This window comes from Oratosquilla oratoria, chromosome 21 (genome assembly GCF_046742065.1).
Source record: "Oratosquilla oratoria isolate Oo_2021 chromosome 21, ASM4674206v1, whole genome shotgun sequence".
Taxonomy (NCBI): Eukaryota; Metazoa; Arthropoda; class Malacostraca; order Stomatopoda; family Squillidae; genus Oratosquilla; species Oratosquilla oratoria.
The window spans coordinates 50,937,702-50,959,400 of record NC_134797.1 but is presented as its reverse complement, the minus strand read 5'-3'; the positions used below and the strand labels follow the sequence as shown (position 1 = coordinate 50,959,400).

The 21,699-nt window shown below is 38.0% G+C and overlaps 2 protein-coding genes across 2 annotated transcripts in view; both read right to left on the bottom strand.

The window, feature by feature from the left end:
- Rab21 (RAS oncogene family member Rab21) overlaps nt 1-6,949 on the bottom strand; it is a 35,821-nt gene extending 28,872 nt beyond the window's left edge. The window contains exon 1 of the mRNA XM_076204909.1: nt 6,680-6,949. Within this exon, the coding sequence (XP_076061024.1) occupies nt 6,680-6,814 (135 nt within the window). The 5' untranslated portion in view covers nt 6,815-6,949. The remainder of the gene's footprint in view (nt 1-6,679) is intronic.
- A 9,761-nt stretch (nt 6,950-16,710) lies between these two features.
- LOC143036918 (tektin-3-like) overlaps nt 16,711-21,699 on the bottom strand; it is a 51,836-nt gene continuing 46,847 nt past the window's right edge. The window contains exons 9-10 of the mRNA XM_076204907.1: nt 21,501-21,655; nt 16,711-20,707 (exon numbers count right to left, since the gene is read on the bottom strand). Coding sequence (XP_076061022.1) covers nt 20,482-20,707; nt 21,501-21,655 — 381 coding nt within the window. The 3' untranslated portion in view covers nt 16,711-20,481. The remainder of the gene's footprint in view (nt 20,708-21,500; nt 21,656-21,699) is intronic.

Below are 21,699 nucleotides of genomic sequence, written 5' to 3'. Positions count from 1 at the left end.
TATTGTATAGTGCGGGACAATTTCTATCACCAGCGTGAAACAGGAGTGCAGTTGCTAGTTACCCGTATGTGAAAAGGGGAGGAAATACAGCCTAGTAGCCTTACGGTCTCTTGCAGGCTCCTCGATTCTTTCGTTCACACAAAATTGACATGGATGATCCAGTACATGCAAATGTCAAATACCTCCAAATGAAGGTGAGGGTGTTGATGGGCTTTTGAAAACGGACTGCAAAGAAGTGATTCTCTCACACCCATCTTGGAAGATCAGCACAGGTACCTATCATTGGTACCATGAACTTAATGATGAAAAACAAAAACAAAGACACTATGGATGTTTATTTTATATCCTTATGCAAGATATACAAAGGTGGAGTGGAAAAGAAGGAGAGGGGGAAGGCCGATGAAAAGATTTATAAAAGCTCTGATAAAAGAGAATCCCAATGAGGAAATAGGAAGTTGGGTGGAAGTAGCAGAGTATCATGAGGGGAGGAGGATTTTGTGTAGACATTCTTGTCGAAAGGATGCAAGTGTTACATCTTGCCCTATTGTAGGAAGACTGAGGAAGGAAAAAGTGAACAGGTGGAGAGAGAAACTGGGGCAAAGGTGCATGCAGTCTTCAAGAGGGAGAGTGACAAGTAGTGAATATTAATATTGGAGGAAGGCAAAATATAAGATCAAATTGGAAAACAGAAAGTGTTGAAGGAAGCAGCCGTTTTAACCAGGAAAGGCTACATTTGTAGGAACAAAGTCAGGAATTAAGATGGTAGTACACTATACATACAATATAATAAGACAAGTTAAAACTGGGGAAAAGAACAAATGTCTAAAAGACTCAATGGGACATAAATGGGAAGAGATCAGTCATAAGCACAAGATTCAATGCAGTATTTCATTCTGTCATCCCTGGTCTCTCTTGCAGAAGACTTGTGGCCAGTGTATGTATATGTAGTATATCATTGCTATGAACTTGTTTACTAGGCCTCAAACTGCCTCCACTCCAGACTTCTGCCACAAGTAGCAATACTTGGCCAGCGAACCTCTGTATTTACCTAACTGCACCTTATTGCATTACACTGGAACAGGGTAGGGTCCTGTCCCACATTCTCTGATGTAATATGATGGGAGGGTTCAAGGGATCCTGTGCAGAACTGGTGCCTATCATTCTTATGTACTGCTCTTCAGGAAGGATTTTGGTTTTTGAATGTAGAGATTCTATCACTGTTTAAGTGAGGCAAATTATTCTTAATATTTCATTTTGTGTTGTTCGTCTACTTAAAAGAATCCAGAAAGGTCCAAATCTACCAATGTGACATCAATAATTTTAAGTAGTGATAACAGAGATAAAACTAGAAGGAAGTAGGCTAGAAAATGTATTACAAGTGGGTGAAGCAGTTCAAGGATAATATTCAAATAACTTGCTGCCAAGGGTCTAGTCAAGTGCACACTTAAAACAACAAAGATCTTGCAACTCGATGAAAACTTTGCAAACTTTTATTGTCCAAATCTTTGAACAAGCATTCATTATTACCAAAAGTTTGAACATGCATACATTACACTGTGCAACAAATTTTTGTTTATGTAAAGTTTGGTATGTTTATATACTAAATTTGACATGCTGATTACGAATATGACCTTGGTTTTGCCATAATTTAATTTAATTGAATGTTATAGAAAACTTGGCTGCAGAATGTCAGTTAAGCTACACTACTTGCATTCGCACCTGGACTTCTTCAGAGAGAATTTGGGAGACGTGAGTGAAGAGCATGGTGAACGGTTTCATCAGGACATTCTAACTATGGAGAAGCGATATCAGGGAAGATGGAATGAATCTATGATGGGCGACTACGTGTGGAGCTTGATTCGAGATGCCCTGACAGTGCACAAAAGAAAAGCACGTTCAAGCGTTCACTTTTAGTGTTATTGTGTTTAGACGTAGAAAGTGTGTAAAATACACCTGTCATTCTCATTTTTGGTGATTTTGTTGTATTTGTTCTAATAAATGTAGTACCTATATAACCATATCATATTTTTTTTTTGGTCAAACATGATTTTTTTTATATATTGGTTAAATTGATGAGATTATAGAAACATGTTTTCTTCATTTATGAGATAACTATTGATGCTAGAACAAAAATGAGGTGATTTTTGTAATCAACGAATAAAACTACATATAAAAACAATAAAAAAATAAGATAAACAAAACTTTCCTAAAATTTTGTTGCACAGTGAATTATCGTATTATATATTTTTTTAATGAAACCAAGTATCACATTTGACTTTTATCCAATGTTCATCATAATGTCCTTCACAGAATCTCTTCCTTCTTTTGTTTCTTATTTCATCTGAACCATGACAGGTATCTGCTAGTATCTCCCTCCTACCTTCATAATTCACTAACATCCCAACATCCATCAGGAGGTGCAACCTCAACATCTTTCTCTATCAATTTCAATTACATTTTCTCCACCTTTTCAAATGATAGCTAACATCCAGAAACTGCTCCCATCCTCCTCCTCCTCCTACTGTAAATGCCGAGAGCTTTTTTCCCTTTCCTCAGTGAGGTAGCCAAGTCCGAGGCATGTACCTATTCCCACCCATTTCACTCCCTTCCACCATCCCCTCCAATCTCAGCTCCTCATATGAGCTGGTGACACAAACTATTTCACACATGAATTTGAGGCTAGGTACGATAAACTGGAGAGTAGGAGACAGGACCACACAAGTGTTGCTCATTTCCTGTATGCTACAATTAGGTAAATACTAACTTATGCAACAGTCCAAACTTTCTTCTCAGAGAGAATGGAAGAGCCTAAGGATCATTTTTAGCCACTGTGAGAGCACAAGTTTCTAGTCAGTAAAACTCAAAATAATAATTACCATCTCACTTAATCTCGTGCTATTTTATACCTTTAAGCTATATCAAGCTGCTTTACCCTTACAATTCCATTTCCTTACTTTTCTCTCTACTCCTCTTCCTTATGTCTGCATAAATCAAAATTTCCATTAAATGGTTAATACAATATTTTGTTCATCTTTTCATCCCACCATTCATTTCTCTCCCCCTCCCCCAACTCTAGCTTTCCTTAACCTATGCTACTTACAAGACTCGTTCAATCTCCCATTCTTTTCAAATTGTTAATTCTGAAGTATTAAAGTCCCCCACCCAAACTAATGCTAACTAAAATAAAACCCATAAATCCAAAAACAATACCCCTCAATGGGTTTTTCAAAATCTTTTGAGTTGAGGCTTTTCCCCCAAATTGTCTGTCATTAGCTGAAATATACTTCTTAACTGTGACAATGTTACTTAATAGTTTCATTCTTCTTGCATATTCTTGAACAGGTCCTCTGCCTTTCACTTACACTTTTCTGCAGACACTTGTAAATAATTCCCTCAAACTGACTACAAATGCTGTAGACCTGTTCCATTTCCAACCTGCTTTCTTTCACATTCTCCCTTCATCGCCATTCCTCTGTACAATCAATTGTTGCCAAAAGTTTTGCTAATTGAAGCTTCTGTCCCACAGTAGCTAGCAACAACCCTTCCTTAAGAAAAAACATTGGACTGCTATATTCCATGTGTGGATGACTGCTTCAATGTCAACAGCTAATGGTAGGAAGAAGAGAGGGAAGGGAGGAACAGTTTGCCAATGCCAGTTCTTGTGTATAAAAGTGATAAAAATAGGCTTGGGCCTAGTGTGTGTGTCCACCTCTCCTGGTGGACTAGAAGGACTGAAAATAACACCATTGTTAGGTTATGCAATGTAATATAATAATTGCACCACATATAAATCTAAAGCTGCAATGATGTAGGTTGCAAATCAATTACCAGCACCTATGGAACATGAAAATTGTGCTGTTGGTGAGAACCTCAATCCTTACTGAGATATTTTAAACGTATTTTTGTCTACACTGATTGCGTGTGGTCTGACCTGCAGCCAGACCAATTCTGGATAGTATCCAGAACAAAGGCAGACATGAGACCAACAATGAGCATCTGCAAATAATGTTCCACGACACAATGCACCAAGAGCAGTAAGAATGTCCTTCAGGGTACCACAAAACCATTTTTATTGAACTCGAGAAACATTCACAAGAAGCATGACATTCCACCTGACAGATAATCTGATATTCATCATACCTAATTATTGATATCAATTTTTGATGTCTTGAGACCTAGGATAAGAACCTTCACAAATTGGTTCCTAGAAATGGATGTCAGAGACATATCTCTGCCACCTGTTGTCAAAACACTGACCTCCATCTAGAGGCGTAGCCCCAACAGGCTTACACTCAGTCTTTAGACCAGGCCCAAAATCACTCTCAACTACGACTATATTTCCTCTACCTTTACAAACAGGGAAAGCACAACACTGGTCCCTCCTCCTACTTCAATAAGCCAGTGACACAGAAGCAGTCCCACACTGAAACAGTTTCTTCCCAGTTATTAATTAGAAGACTTGAGGACTAGTGCCAGTACAGCTGCAGGTTTCCAGTCAGCAAATCAGGTGGTCGTGAAGACCATATGCCAAGAGAAAGATAGCTGCAGCCAGGGCCACCTTTGCCCTACATACTTCTTGGACTGTTGGTCTAAGTAACAGTCACTGCTAGGAATCGGAAAGAAATATGGGATTTGAACCCACAAATAAGTGAATATGCAATCAGCACACTTCCAGTTATGCTACCCATGCACAGTGAAACAGGAAGCAATAATTATTATGTCTTTATACATTTGTTAACTTCATTATACTGGCCAAACATGGATAGCACATGGGGTTTGAGAAAATGGTTCAAAGATGGAAACTTCAATAACCTTTGATTAGGATATCACCATGTTTATCATGTGAGGGTGCAAGGGGCATATTAGTATAGATGATATCATCTTATATTACTAAAATAATGTCCTCTTAAATTACCCAAATGTTTTGTCTATTTAAAACTATGCTGATTTACCTGAAACCCTGGAAAGATTTCTGTATTTTCTTTTAGAAGTGCACACCTATGCAATATAGCAATAGAAAATTAAATGCTAATTTTGTGAATTATAGTACATCCACTTAATATACAAATATCTTTATAATACCCTATCACCAACTCGTATTCAGTTCCACTTCTCTGATAATAAGAATAGTAATATCAATAAGGTACCCAAACTTTCTCCAATGTATAAATTGTGGGAGCTAATTACTCATAATTTCAGAACACTGCCATCCCCATCACTTGACTTCAAAGCCTCTGAGTTCACCTAGACCACAGGGGCATTATATCCGGGAAATAAACTTCAAGATTTTAACTTGTATTACAAATACTGCCAGTGATTAGCCCAAATGTCTGTGATACTCCTGTATCCATTGCGACACCCTAGTAAAAGTGACCTAAGAAGAGTATCTAAGAATTTGTGAAGCTTCATCTCGTCCACTCTTATAGGAAATTATATATTTTTTGCATCTATATTACAACAAATACAACAACTTTTCTTAGTAATGTTTCTTGCAGAAATTAACACTAAAGAATGGGGAAAAAAAAATCCCATAATTTCCTTGCTATGTCAACAAAGCTCCATTTTTGTTGTTTCACTTTGTCATGAAACACATGTTTTTCTCCCTGTTCTAATTTAACCTACCTAACCTAAAAATGTGTGAAGGGGCTAATGTATATTTTGCACTTCAAATAGCCATGACACCGCTTTAGTATGCAGATGGTGGAAAGGTTGCAGGAATTATTTTTTTATTGTCCCTTAATATCAATTTGAGGAAAAATATTACTAAGAAAAGTTGTTTGAGTTGTAATATTGATGCAAAAAATATACAAATTGCTGTGCAAGTGGATGAGACAAAATAGCACATAGTGGAAGGTTGTAGGAATTATTTTTTCACCATCTCTGAATATTAATTTCCACAAGAAATGTTACTGAGGAAAGTTGTATGATTTGTCATCATATAGATACTGTGCAAACAGGTGAGATAAAATTTCACAAATACCAGGATCTAAATACAGGATACCCAGCAGGAAGCAGAGGGCCATCTTGGTTCAGTCAGTGACATGCCAAACCCGTACAAGTAACATGCAATAACTTCCTATCGGGGGCTCCACCTCTCTTGATCTTAGCCAAGGATAATAACTAATCCACCTAACAAACCTAAACCTAAGGAGACTTTTGCCCCGTCAGGATATGCAAAGGCTACTACATAACATAAACTAACATACGACACCTATTTTCACAATAGGGAGGTTAAATCAGCTAGATACTACAATAGCCTTGGGTTTCTAGAAACTCCCAGAGATGATACTAATGTTACTTATTTGCTAATGAAAAAAGCAGAAAGATGTCTGGATATTAACAAATTACAAAAATCATAAGACATAAGGGACAATGTTACTTATTTGTCTACTTTAAAAAGAGCAAATAATTACACCTAAACCACCTCAATTCCATCACAACAAACCTCCCACTATCATAATCTATACCCTACCATAAACAATATCAAACTAATTCCTTTGTTAGTCTTATCTTTTCATTGACACATGACATGATAGACACAGTCATTGAAGATTAACAGGACAACTTTTGTCTTCTCTGATGAAGAGTAGCCTTAGCCTGTCACATTCACAATATACGAAAAACTAATATATTGTTTTGCCCATGGTATTTCTGTAGGTTTCTTCCAATACAAACTCACCTGTAGTGTTGTTATATGACGTTCATTAAATTTATCCTCCACGTATCGCAATACTAAGCTGGTTTTGCCAACACACCCTTCACCCAATAGCACAATTTTAAAGTTATAACTTCTCGAGCCTCCAGCTCCTGCCATGTCTATTTTAATTTTCTCGTGCTAGAATATACGTATTTGCAATCTAGTGTCTGTAAACTTGTCTAGAATTACTAATTCAATCACGTAGCTCTTCCCCTTTCAGGTGTAAACACTCAACTCCAATGACGTACATTCAGTGGTCAAATGAGTATTGGGGGAGTTGCCAATTAGGAAATAGAATTTTATATCAGACAAACTGTGTATACATTAGCTTTTTCCAGGTTTGTTTTTATTTTTCTTTGTGTCTAGTATTGATGATAGCGTTAATAGCGAAAAGAGAGTTATGATGTATATGTAATTTTATACGTAATTTGGAATGGTGTCAAATTTTGAATGCATTGTTTATAGGAGAATGCACTGTCTTAAAATAATTTAGATTGCTGTATGTTATGGTTTTTAATAACATTTCAGCATGAAAGAAAATGTAGGACCAAGAAGCTGGTTGTATTGGATCCATCATTGTTGTAGTTCTACCAACCTGTTTCGCAATACTTAGAGAGGAAAAAACATTCCGAACACCAACATTTTAATAGATAAGTGGTTTCATTGAATTTGTAAGGTGCCAGTAGATGTACATCAGGTAATGACATGTACAATTATTTCATTGACCTCCATGATAAGATAGAAAAATATTGTTTCTATTCTCAAACTCTTCATCCGACTTTGTTGACATGTTTGAGCATCCGAATAACTTTAGGTTCAAGAGGTTATCGGTGATGCCACTGCACAATATTTTGTACTGACAACTGTCAACAGGTATGAGAAGCGTTGAATAATACATGGTGCCAGACTCCCTTTGGACCCTAAACAGGATACATAGAATAAGGAGGCTCATGGGGCCAGACCATCCAATTTACCACCTAATCGAGAAAACATTAGGTATGGCGTAGCAGTGGGAGATGAGGAGGGTGAGGGGGCGGACCGCCCCGGGCGACACATCTGGTCCCATCATTTGTGAGGCAAATTATCGATACAGAACGACCTGGAAGCCTGTTAGTCTATAGACTCAAGCAGTTGATGTATGAAATTTTAAATTACATAATCAGTCGTGCAGTGCGTGATGAAATATGCGTGACGTGATTCAGTATAAATAAGTGGTAAACTTATTCAATTTAAATTTGAACATATTCTATTAGCAATTTTAGCTATAGGAGAACAACTGGACACCCGCCCCAGGTTGCATTTCCTTACGTTAGGTTATTATGCTACATGTCAAAGAACTTAGAGAATGGAAGACTGGCTTTTCATGAATCAAATTCATAATCAGGAAAATGGTGAACAGCGGGAAGAGATGCTATACTCGTTGCATTGAGAAATGGCCGTTAGGGCGGAGCACTGGGAGTCCCCCTGTGTTGCCACATACAGTATAATTATTTTATAATCTTATTTTATTTTATATTTTTATAATGTTGCCACATATAATTATATCATAATTTTTGTCACACATCACCACTGAGGTAAAAATCAAAGCAATGTTTTCTATACAAAGGTTTCGTTTCCTCGAGTCATAGACATGGCATATGAGCAAGAGAGAGCGACGTTGCCGCTACATCTATTCTCTGGCCCCGCCCCCCTCACACTGCATTCAGTGTGAGCCGTGTGGGCCGTGTTATCGGTGGAGATGTGGCAAACCGGGAAATCTCCTAACCCCGCCTTAGCGGTCACTTCTCGTTGCGCTGACTATAGCAGGAATGTGGGAGAAAATTGGGACGCTGCCTTTGACGCTAGACGCTAGCTTCTTTATTCGTTCCTGAAACGCCCGCAGACGAAAGGTTAATGTGATGGTTTATACACATGGAAAGAGTGAGTGGAGAAATATTAGTAAAAGAGGTGTGGAAGGTAGAGGAGGTGAACTTGAGGGGATGAATAGATGGGGTGTTGAGCAAGAGGGGAATGTCTGTTGAGCAAGGAAGGAAAAAGACAAGAGATAGGGATGAGTGGACAGTGACTGTGTATCAATGATACTGTTATGCTAGGAAGGGAGGGGTGGTGCATGGGGGATGGTTAGGGAGTGGTTTTTGTGAATTATATTTTGACGCAGCCCGAAGGGATTTCTTTCCGTCTTCTCATTTTCTGCATGAGCGGACGGAGAGGGGAGGGGGGTCGCCGAAAATGAAGCGGGCCTTGCTGTGGATGTACTGTGTCTTGCTGCATTGTTTCTGACCCGGGGCATTGGCCGGAATACAGGGATGACCCGTCATCCATGAGGAGCTAAGATGAGAAAGGGGAATGGGGGGTAGGTGGGAGTGGGTACGTGTCTTTGACTTGGCTACCTCCCTTATAAGGGGGGAAACCTCTTCGTATATAGATAGAAATGCTAAAGGCGAGCGGCGAAGTTGAACACGTTTTAACTTTATGGGAGCGTCAAATGAATGCTGTGAATTCATGATAACAGTCGTTAGCGAATAAAGACGCTTGTCTAAAGCGAATAAAAGCATCGCTGTGTAAACGACGCTTAATGGTTGAACAGACCTAGAATATTCTACTACAAAAATGTCAAATCAATATATAAGATATAGAGAAACGAAATATAAGTAAACAAATCTATAGATAAATTATATTTAGGTAAACGAATGAATAATCAAAATATAGATCTATCTATATGGCAAGAGCTTTTTCCCCCTTATAAGGGAGGTACCCAAGTCAAAAAGGCACATACCCACTCCCACCCATTCCACTCCCATTCACTACCCTTTCCTCCCTCTCATCTTAGCCCCTCATGGATGATGGATCATCTCTGTATCCCGCCCACTGCCTTGGGTCAGAAGCAATGTAGCAAGACATAGTACATCCACAGCAAGGCCGCTTCATTTACTCGGCGACCCCCCTCTCCCCCGCCCCCTCACGCAGAAAAAGAGAAAACGGGGAGAAATCCCTTTGGGCTGCATCAAAATATAATTCACACATAATCACTCCCGACCCCCTCCCTTCCTTGCATAACAGTATTACCCATACATAGCCACTCTCCACTCATCCCTATCTCCTCCCTTCTCCCTTCCTTGCTCAACAGATATTCCCCTCTTACAAAACGCCACCTTTTCCACATCCATCCATTCATCTCATCCTCGGTTGTCCCCTCAAATTCACTCCCTCTGCCTTCTACACCTCTATTACTAATATTTCTACACCCATTCTTTCCATGAGTTCAAACAATCCCAATACTCTTTCATCAGTCCAATATATGAATGTATATATATAAATAAATCCAAGAAATGAAAGGAATGAAACAAAAAGAAGTTATTAGCTAGCTGATGAGTCAGTGAGAAGAGGAGAAATCGTACCGATGTAACATATGGATAAGCTGATCATTTCACTCAAGATGTTCATTTCCTGTATTTCCGTGAAGATTTATGCATACCTCTGTGTGCGTGTGTGTGAGTGTGTGTGTGTGTTTTACTTATTTCCACTATTCTAAATTCAGTTATATATTATTTATATATTTGAAGTTCGATAACAAATATTCAGCAGATATACATGTTTTTCTTAAATGGCTTTAGTTCTTGGATGTACTACATTTGCAAAGAAATAAATATTAATCGAATATGTATATATATGTATATATATATATATATATATATATATATGTGTGTGTGTGTGTGTGTGTGTGTGTGTGTGTGTGTGTGTGTGTGTGTCTACTTTGGCAAATGAAATATATATTTCCAACATAAGTTTTTCAAACACTTTGTATCAATCACATATATGTTCTTACACAACTATAACCACACCAAAACACCAACGCAAATTAGTTCGTAAGCCCGAGGTCAACATCCTCTCTCTCTTCCTCTCTCTTTCTCTCTCTCTCTCTTTCCCTCTCTCTCTCTCTCTCTCTCTCTCTCTCTCTCTCTCTCTCTCTCTCTCTCTCTCTCTCTCTCTCTCTCTCTCTCTCTCTCTCTCTCTCTCTCTCTTTGACTGACTGACTCTTTTACTGTGTCTGTTTCTCTTTCTGTCTGTCTCTCCTGTCTGGCCTGCGATATAGATTCATTGATTTACCCATTTATATATGTTCTATTCTTCCTACTTCCTAACTCTCATTGTACATTCTATTTTATCACCAATGTCTTTATCATAATACGAACTATGATATTTCATTTCTGATTAGCTTCCCTGACCTCTGGTATACTTTAAGTTAATTCTATTCTAACTTCTGATTTTGGCATTCTGAGATCTGTGTCTTCCTTGTTTGTAAGGTTCTACATGCTGAGTGACAAGTTAAAAGGTCATCAGTCCTGATATGACCCGTTTCTTAACAACTCCTTATCATTGGGACCATTTCGGAGTGCGCGGCTAATCTATTTCTCCAACTCTAGCATACAGTGCAATACTACACACACACACACACACACACACACACACACACACACACACACACACATACATGTATATATATATACATATATATATATATGTATATATATATATATATATGTATGTATATTTATGTATGTTTACGTACATACTTTCATGTATTTATATATATATATTAAGGGAGAGCGACTGGAGGAAGTGGATAGTTTTAGATACTTGGGTGCAAATGTGGCAGGAAAAGGTGGAGTGAAGGTGGAGGTAGAATGTAGATTGAGAGAAGCGAGTAAATGCCTTGGTGGATTAAAAAGTGTAATAAGGAATCGACATTTGGGAATAGGTGCTAAAAGGAGACTATATGAAGGAGTGATTGTGCCAACAGCACTGTACAGGGCAGAAACATGGAGCATAAGAGAGGAAGAGCGTAGGAATTTGAATGTGTTTGAGATTAGGTGTCTGAGAAATATGATGGGGGGTTACTAGGCTGGATAGAGTGAGAAATGAGGAGGTGAGGAGGAGAACAGGGGTGGAAAGGGAGTTGGGAGATAGGGTTGATGAAAGAGTATTAGGATGGTTTGGACACATGGAAAGAATGAGTGAAGAAAGACTAGTAAAAGAGGTATGGAAGGCAGATGTGGAGGGAGTGAACATGAAGGGACGTCCTAGGATGAGGTGGATGGATGGGGTGAAGGGGGCTTTGGGGAAGAGGGGAATGTCTGTTGAGGAAGGACGGGAGAGGACAGAAGACAGGGGTGAATGGAGAATGTTTGTATATGGATGATGTTGTGATGCATGAGGTGGAATGGGTGGGGGGATGGGGGGTGAGGTAGTATGTGTGAGCAAAATTTGACGCAGCCCGAAGGGATTTCTCCCCGTCTTCTCCTTTATGCATGGGGGGGACGGAGAGAGGGGGTCGCCGATTTAATGAAGCGGCCTTGCTGTGGATGTGCTGTGTCTTGCGACACTGCTTCTGACCCAGGGCATTGGACAAGGTGCAGGGATGGCCCGTCATCCAGGAGGTGCTAAGATGAGAGGGAGGGTGGAGGGGTGTGGAGTGTATTCAGGGATGGAATGGGTGTGAAAGATTTTATGCCTTTTCCTTTTTGGCTACCTCCCTTGTAAGGGGGAAAAAGCCTTGGTATATGTATGTAGATATGTGTATTTATATATATATATATATATATATATATATATGTATATATATAAATATATATATATATGTATATATATATATATATACACACACACACATACACACACACACACACACACACACACACACACACACACACATATATATATATATATATATATATATATATTTATATGTGTGTGTGTGTGTGTGTGTGTGTGTGTGTGTGTGTGTGTGTGTGTGTGAGATTCACCATTATCTTGGATCACGTGTTGGACTCGTGATCGACAACTATTTCCCTCCCGGAAGAGAGCTCAGAGTCATATACAACAGATCTATAGGTAATGCTGTGACCTTACACGCGCACACACACACAACTCTCCGCCCACGAGAGTTGGAGTAACGACTCGCAGCGCAGCGATTATGAAATTATTTCAGCCCTGTGTGGAATTCGAGCCCGGACCGCCGTAGTGGCGGCCGCGAATGCTACCACCGCGGCACCAAGTCGTGCGTGTGTGTGTAAAAGAATGGTAGTTTTTCACTGAGCTATGTGGAGTTCAAAATAACAGCATTTTTAGTTATTCAACTTATTTTTTCTAGTATTCTCGATGTTTCTAATAATAGATTTTCTTTCAGGCGAATGAGCGTAAACTAAATTTACCTAATCTTCCATTTATTCTACGTATCGTCTTTAAGAAGACATCTTCAAGATTGTAATAAGACAATTACAAAACGGTGTGATAGAAAAATTACATAGTAGGAATAAAAAACAATACATATAGTGGTTGGTACTTGGATCTAAAATTAACAATGGGGGAAAATTAAAAGGTAACTTGTCTTTTATACGTGCATCTGCTGCTGTCAGGTGGGAGAAGATGGGTGGGGGAGGGGCCGTGGTGAGTTTACTGATGATGGTTGCGCGGGAGGATTTTTTTTTTTTTTTTTTTATATATAAACGGGCAGGTCATGTCTCGTGTTCCTAATTGGCGTAAGGTCAAGTGTGATGCGTGGGAAGTCGGAAGCACAACGTTTTGACGCTGGTGACTTATGAAGACAGAGGGTATGCGTTCCTCAATGAATCCAGTATTCATCATCACGTGGGTGGTCGAGGTGCAGGTTAGTCATTGCCGGTCGATGCTGGCACTGCACGTGTGTTTCCTCAAAGAGGCTTTGTACCTGTGGGCCTCAAGGAAGCTCTGGGTGGTTCACGTGGCTGGAGGACGCGAGCGTGTCTCATGGGACCACTTGGGGGTCTGTAAGGTCGTGGGGCGGCCAGAGAAGAGGTGAGGGCCGGGAGTGAGAACTACTAACAATATATACATATATATATATATATATATATATATATATATATATATATATATATATACACAGTATATATTTTTTTGCCTCGACTAAGTGCATCCCAGCGTAAGTTCCTTTTTCCCATTTTCTTTTCCCACTTGTCAAGCTCCAACCTTAGCTCTTAGTCCTGATAGATAGCGTCTTGGTCGCTGAATAGGTAATGTTATGTTAAATGGTTATTTTAAGTATCGTAGTATTATACAGAAGTCTAAAAACAAAAACAAGTCTGATGTGACAGCATCTGCTGGGATGCAAGTATACTACGAAACTCTTCATCGAAATATAAAATCCCGATGTACAAACAATTTCATTTTTATATTGTCTTATTTCATTTTATCTTATTTCATACGATTTATTTTATTTTACTATATATCATTTTATCTTAATTTGTTTTGCTTATGTTTTATATATTTCAGATGTAGAGTCGTCCACCATCCGATATAAAATCAGACGACTGCGTACAAGCACCGCGACACCGAATGTCCATACTCGTTCTTATTCATTCCTGGGGATCATATTAGGAAAGCTCCCAAGAAGGCGCTCGGCTCATCAACAGTTTGCAGGCTTGTTTATGGAGTAGGTCCCTTTCGTTGTTGTAGTTGTTTTCACCAAGCTCGTGTGAGTGAATCCCTTCCACACTACTAGTAACAGTTACTGTACATTAGGTAGGCTAGACCAAGATCTAAGAATATATTTAGACCTTGGGCTAGACCTTGCGAACAGATCAGTAATTGATGTAACTCATATATTTATCTATTTGTTTGTTTATTTATTTATTTACATTTCTTTATTTGCATAACTATTTATTCATTCCTTTATTTATTCGTTTTCCCTTTCATTCACTTGTTTTGTTTTCCTCAAATTTTTCGTTTCTGCTGCTTCTGGCTTTGGACTCGTTTCTGGTCATCTGAGACCAGACTATCACCATAACTGTATTTGACCGAGAAATAGTGTGCATATTATTATTATTATTATTATTATTATTATTATTATTATTATTATTATTATTATTGTTATTGTTATTATCATTATTATTATTGTTATTATTATTGTTATCATTGTTATTGTTATTATTGTTATTGTTATTATTATTATTGTTATTATTATTATTATTATTTTTATTATTATTATTATTATTATCATTATCATTATTATTATTATTATTATTATTATTATTATTATTATTATTATTATTATTATTATTGCTTTTGGTATTGTTGTTGTTATTATTATTATTATTATTAGTAGTAGTAGTAGTAGTAGTAGTAGTGTAGTATTACGGTCATCATCATTATTAATATTATTAATAATATGTATATATATTTTTAATACATATTTAATCTAAACTGGTATATCATTCTGAAGTTGTAATTATAATAATTCATACTATTGTTAATTTTCTTATTGCGCATTTTTTTTTACTGATTTTTGCGCCTAAGTCGTGTACTCCTTTTATCATGGAACATGCATTTAATATCTACTTTATTAATGTGCATTTTCATCCATTTTTGCTGTCTTTACGTCGAAACTCGTCTGTGTCTTGCTCTCTCAGTTTCATTTTACTCTCACACTTTTTGTAAATACATCTAATGGTTGTTATCAGTTTTAGTAGTACTCCATATTCATACAATTCCTATACTAGCCATAGCCTCTCTCCTGGTACTCTGTCGAAGGCTTTTTAGAAGTCTAAATACAGCAGGTTTCCAGTTCCAATATTTTTGCAGTATCATTTTCATCGTGAATATATGGTCCAAGTTAGCCAACCATTTCCCAAGTTTTTCTTGTCTATCTTAATGAAAAATATTATCACAAGATGTTTCATTTTATCTCAAGTAATTTGAAAAAGCTTAGGAAACTTTTGAGAGCGGATTTCTGAAAGATATACGTTAAGTTTTATGATTTGTCAGGTATAAAAACAATTAATACAAGTTCCCTCGGTTTTGATTCTGTTTAATAGAGGTTCTGAACTCAGTAATGGAATTGTCTTATAACAAAAATAAAGCAACACATCAGTTATAAATAATATTATTTGTTGAGACGACGCCACGCAAAATACACTATCGTTATTGTTCTGGAATGTGAATTCGATTGGAAACAAAGTAAAGCAAAATAAAAATAAAAATAAAAATTAAAGATATATAAAACAGAATGAAATGAAATAGAAACTAAGACTAATTTTAACTTTGACAATTACTCAACAACGGTCAGCACTGTTCTGACTTAGCTTTAACTTTTTTTTTTACTCAGTATATTAAACGAAAATTTCACTTGGCGAATGATGAAGCAGCATTGTAATCGAATGAACTTTTTCTAGTCGAACGAGTCTACAGCAGTTGAGGAAGCATTTATCATTGTAGCCTTTGAAGTCTTTATTTTGCTTGGGTTCAAGCAAGTGAGCAAGTGCCTCCAGTCGTGCATGTATATGTATGTATATATGTATATATAAATATATATATATATATATATATATATATATACATATATATATATACATACATCTATATACATATATATATATACTATATATATATACATATATATATATATGTATATATATATGTATATATATAAATATATATATATATATTTATATATACATGTATATGTATCTACATATATATATATATAACTTAGAGCAGCTATGAGCTAAGAGTAATAAAACAAAAAGCCGTTATTCCCAAAGTAAGAGAATACTCAAGATGGCGATTAAAATTTATGTGGCGAGAGGATGATAATTATAAACAAATAGATGAATAAATAAAATAAGATACATTAAACCACAAATGTATATCACATTCATTACAAAAAAAAAAAAAAAACAGGCTGAAGACCAATCAGTGATTTAGCAATGAAGAGCTCTGTCCCCATATCAGTCTATGGTCCATTGAATGTGGTTGTATTGGCAATGCTGCGGTTTGCAGGGTTGTTGCCAAGCGTTAGCAAATGCGGCCTCAAACTGTCTTATTGTTTTGATATTATCGTATATATATATATATATATATATATATATATATATATATGTATATATATATGTATATATATGTATATATATATATATATATATATATATATATATATATATATATATATATATATATATATATATATATATCAGGGTTCTCACTGAGAATTGTATAAAAGGTTTTAGTACTCCACCTTGCTCGGAAGGACAGAGTAAGGCGAGTCAGTCACTCCACAAATGAGGCGCCTACTCCATACCGGGACGGTGAAATCCCTCCATGGAATGGGGAGGCGGGGTGTCGCGAGTAAGTATAGTTACGAGCAAAATCTTTGAACCACGCTATAGTTCTACAGATGTTGATATGATTTTTCTTTTGTTGAGTAATTTTCTTGAATAGATAGAAAAAATGTCGGGCAAAGATTTTGAATTTTGTATCATAGAAAACTATGGGTGGGTCTAAACTTTTGCTCATGACTGTACGTTTTGAAGGCAATACAAGTTACCTTTGATTTGTATCATTATTCTTTTTTAAGCAAAATGAAGGTTTGTGTTTCACAGTCTCACTTGTAAGATAGGGACAGGCTGACAGCGTCTGTGGTGTCAGGATATCTTGTGTGTCATGGAGGATGTTTGCAGTCAGTTTCTCAAAGATTTTGATTGTGAGATGTGAACGGTTCGAGGAAGTTATTAGTATAGATAAACAAATAAATAAGTGAACGAATAAGTAAATAAGTAAATAAATGTATAAATAGATAAAGAGTAAATGAATAAATAAATAAATAGATAAATAGTTAATAAATAAACAGTAAATAAGTAAAGAAATAAATAAGTAAAGGAATAAACAAATAAAGAAATATGGAATAACCGTAGCTGTTTTACGAGAAAATTGGGACGTAGAAAAGTGTAGAAAAAAATTGGGACGTAGAAATTTGGGACGTAGAAAAGTGTAGAAAAAAGGGATGCAACAGGTGGCAGTAACTGGGCACAGTCTTGACAGGAAATGAGGAATGCACACGGCTATCAACGATAGATATAACGATGATGATAATCGTGATAGTGATAGTAATAATAATGATAATAATAACAATAATAATATAATAAAATAATGATAATAAAAGAATAATGATAATATGATAACAACAACATAAATGTGAATAGGACATTTAGGATTTGTAGCTGATCGTACAATGTCGCTGTTGTAGATCACGTCGAAGGACACAGGATCAGATGGCATATAAAAGAGTAATAAGTAAACGAACAGAAGAATTTTGTCAAACCATCACGTACATTATAATTTTTCTTTAAAATCATTTTTTTTTAATTGGAAAGGATAAATACAGCGTCTATTTCAGAGAAAATGGGACGCAAATTCTTGTAACTCTTGACCAGTGTCTATCATAAATGTACAATCAAAAACAAATGTTTCGACACACCCAGAGTTTTTTATGATACAAACTTCATACTCATCTGACAACTTTTCTTTTTGTTACCTATTCAAGAAAAATCACTTATATGTAAACTAAGCACTACATAAGGAAATTCACGTACTAGACCAAAAAGTTATTGTGACATTGTGAGAGCTGTACGTGAAAAAAATCTGAGAGGAAATAACGTTGACAGGGGTGGATAAGGTTCCTGTAAACAAAATTATATGGGACAAGTTGTAAGGATTCTACTCTGTGTGGTTCTACATAATCTTCTAGGCTTGTACGCTAACGTTACACTTGTCTCAGAAGAGAGAAATGAACTGTTGGGCCACAATACATTGACTTTAAAACATTGACAAAATGACAACAACAAAAAATTGGAAACTGGAGAGTATGTGATGAGTGATAGTGAAACTGTTGAAAATAAATATATCTTGGAGGGAAGACTGATGATATATATATGAGAGCGAAGTAGTCATGGAACCATGAAGTAACGATTGGAGTACCACAGGGATCAGAACAAGCACCGTTTGTGTGTGTGTGCCTCAGTGATGTACCAAAAGAGATTGGTGGTTCTTCAAATATGATTCGTTGTGATGGTCAGCTAGGATTCGCAGGGCAGGACTCGTAGCAATGGGTTTAAATTTGACAAATTTAAGGTTTAACAATGAAATAGGCAGTAATTGGTTTACCAACAGAGTGGTTAACGAATGTAATAGACTCGGTGACCATGTAGTAAGCGTTGAAACAATTGGTCGTTTTAAGAGAAGATAACTTTATTGATAGGAATGACAGATGGTAAGGGGCATGAGACTACCTAGTGTAGGTCTTATGGTCTCTTGAAACGTCGGAGGAAGAGACTTACATAGCCTCCCTGTGAGAGTAAAGAAAAGTGGCTACATCGGTTGACTATTTCAGAAGTTGCTTCAAATTACTTAGAAAAGAGGTGGGGTGGAGATTCAAACCTGTTGACGAACATTGAAATCACCAAATATGGAGATTGAAGAGAAAGGAGAATTGGGTTGGAATGTGTTCCAATGAAGAGGTTAGGTTACTAAAAAATTCTGGAAAGTATTTGGAATTAGTCGAAAGATGAAGAACGCACAAATGTTCAAGAGAAGAATGAAAGATAATTCTTGACCAGTGGACAAGTAAAGAAACTAGGAGAGTGTGGCATACAAATCGTATTATGTCAATAAATTGTGGACACTAGAGACAGAGTATTGGAATAACGTAAAGGCGATGTCATTGTAGTTGAGGTACAATAGAACTGACTTGATGCCAAAGAGGGAAATAAAACCTAAGCTAAGAAGAAAAGAGCGTGAAGAGAAAAGGGAGTTCTGATAAGAAATAAACCATGAAGAAAGAGAGTGTGGAGATGAGAATGTGGAGATGAAAGGGGTTCTGGTGAGATGGTTTGGACACGTGTGGAGAATGGAATGATGTTGTTGACGAAAAGTGGTTCAAAATACGAAAGGAGAAGGAAGGGGAAGGCATTGACAGGAAAGAGGTATACTTTGAGGACAGTATTGGACAGGAAAGGTTTTTATGGACTGTAGTTTACCAGCACTTCTATATTTGTGGAGGTCAGGAAAGGTACAGAGACAGAGGGGCAAAGACGATGATGTAGAATCGATGGGTTTGGAAGGAAGAAAAAGAGTTCGAGCAGATGGGGAAGAAAATGACAGAAGAAGAAACAAGAGAGGAGTTTTGAATGTGTGCTATAGACAGTGAGAAATAGAACTAAAAAGAGAGAGAGAAAATTAAAAAAAATGCAAAGTTTATTCAAATTTCGGAGTTGTTGCGAAGCTCTTCCCATTTTTTTTTTCTTTTTGTGAAGAGGGAGAAGAATGATAATTGTTTCTCCCAGTTTCATTGACTGGACACCCGCAGCCCCACAGTGGCCGGCAACAGTCCTCGGGGCTCTCCCATAGATCTCTCTGGGAAGAAACGTTGGACTGTTTTCTGCGTCACCGGTTGAAAGGAGTAGGGAAAGGGGAGCAGTAGCCGGTTGACAACTCTCCTGACATAAAAAGGTAGAGTAAATATATAATCGATGTTAATTGAGCTCATATTCCCGGTCCGGAGACCGAGTGTCAGCCCCTCGGGGCTGCACCCCAAGATAGAGGTAAGGGTGTGGACGGGTTTTGAAGACGGGGAGATGCGTCTCTCTGACATCCGTCTCGCAGGCAGGGGATTGGTCGTCTGCTGGGGTCTGCCAGTGTTTCCCGGCTATTTGCATAGTCTTCCAGAGGGTTCAGCTGTTTACTCTCCGAAGATCTTTTACAACTTGGCGGGGAGTCTGGACGACGCCTGGAGGTCTGGAGAGAGAGAGAGAGAGAGAGAGAGAGAGAGAGAGAGAGAGAGAGAGAACGAGAAAGGAAAGTGAATTAGGGTGTTAACAAATAGAGAAGGGAGAGAGAGAAAGAGAGAGAGGGAGCCAGAGAGAAAGAGAAAGACAGATAGATAGAGGGAGGCAGAGAGAGAAAGAGAGAGAGACCTAGTAGATGGCGAAGTCCACCAGGTGGGGCTGTGACAGAGGGAAGCTTTTGCGGATGGACAGACACTTGTCCCGGTCGATGTAGAGCGAGTTCGTCTTGACGCCGATGTCGTGGTCAAGGCGAGCTCGGATCTGGGCCAGGCGGTGGAGGGCCTCCTCAGCGTCCGCCAGCTTCCTACGGAGCGCCTCCACGCTCTCGCTGATTTCCTGCACCTCCCGGAACATCCTGTTGGAGGAGGCAGGGGATGAGACGGGTTTACCTAGTTGTAATCTACAGGAGAAGAGCCACGCTTGTGGTATTCCTTCTCTGTGCTTTCATTGATCTAAACTGAGTCTAAGTTTGTTTGTGTTTTTTGACTGGACTGGTTTTTTTTTTCTGCATGGTCATTCTCCCAATTAGTGAATCTGTACGGAAAGATGCATTTTTTATGCCCCTCAAGCATCTTGTCCTCTTCGTTTTTTCCCATGTCATCTCACTCTTCTCCCGCCCCACATTAGGAGAGCCTATGTCAACCTTGTCCACTCGTTTCATAGTTCTGAAGACAGCAACTCAGCCACTTCTCTGTCTGTGGAGCTCCTTGTATGATATCATCATCATCGTCATCATCGTCATCATAGAGGTGAGACCTTAACCACTTTGCTCTCTCTTCTCATTTGTCTCTTTCCCAAAACTGCTCGTAAAAGAGCCGTACAAGGTCCCATCCACCCTGTTCCTTCTTCCAGCTCCCATTTAATTTACCCCAAAGCTGCCGGGGTGAGGCACCTATCCAAACCCCAACCACCTTGTTAATTTCCCCCGAACTATTTCAACCTTGATCCTAAAACTGTCTGAGAAAAGATATCTTCAAATCCCTACCTACCTTGTCCACTCTTCCTCATTCCCATTAACTTTTACCCAAAAGCTTCTGTAGGGAGGAGCTTCGTAAAGATCCACCTGTACTCAATATCCTAAAGGAGGAACCTTCCAAAACCCTGCACACCCAAAACCTTACCCCAGACGCCAAGACCACGACCCTTACCTGTTCTGGGGAGGGTCTCTGCAGAGTTCAATCTCGGGGCGATGTGTCCTGTTCTCCAGGCGGGTATGGACCACCTGCAGAGGTGAGGACTTGTCCAGGATCGATTTCTTCAGCAGGTCTATGTGTTTTTCCAAGTCGTTCATCTCTTGTTGAACCTGAAGGGAGTGATAATGTTACGAACTTGTCAAAATTTACAAAA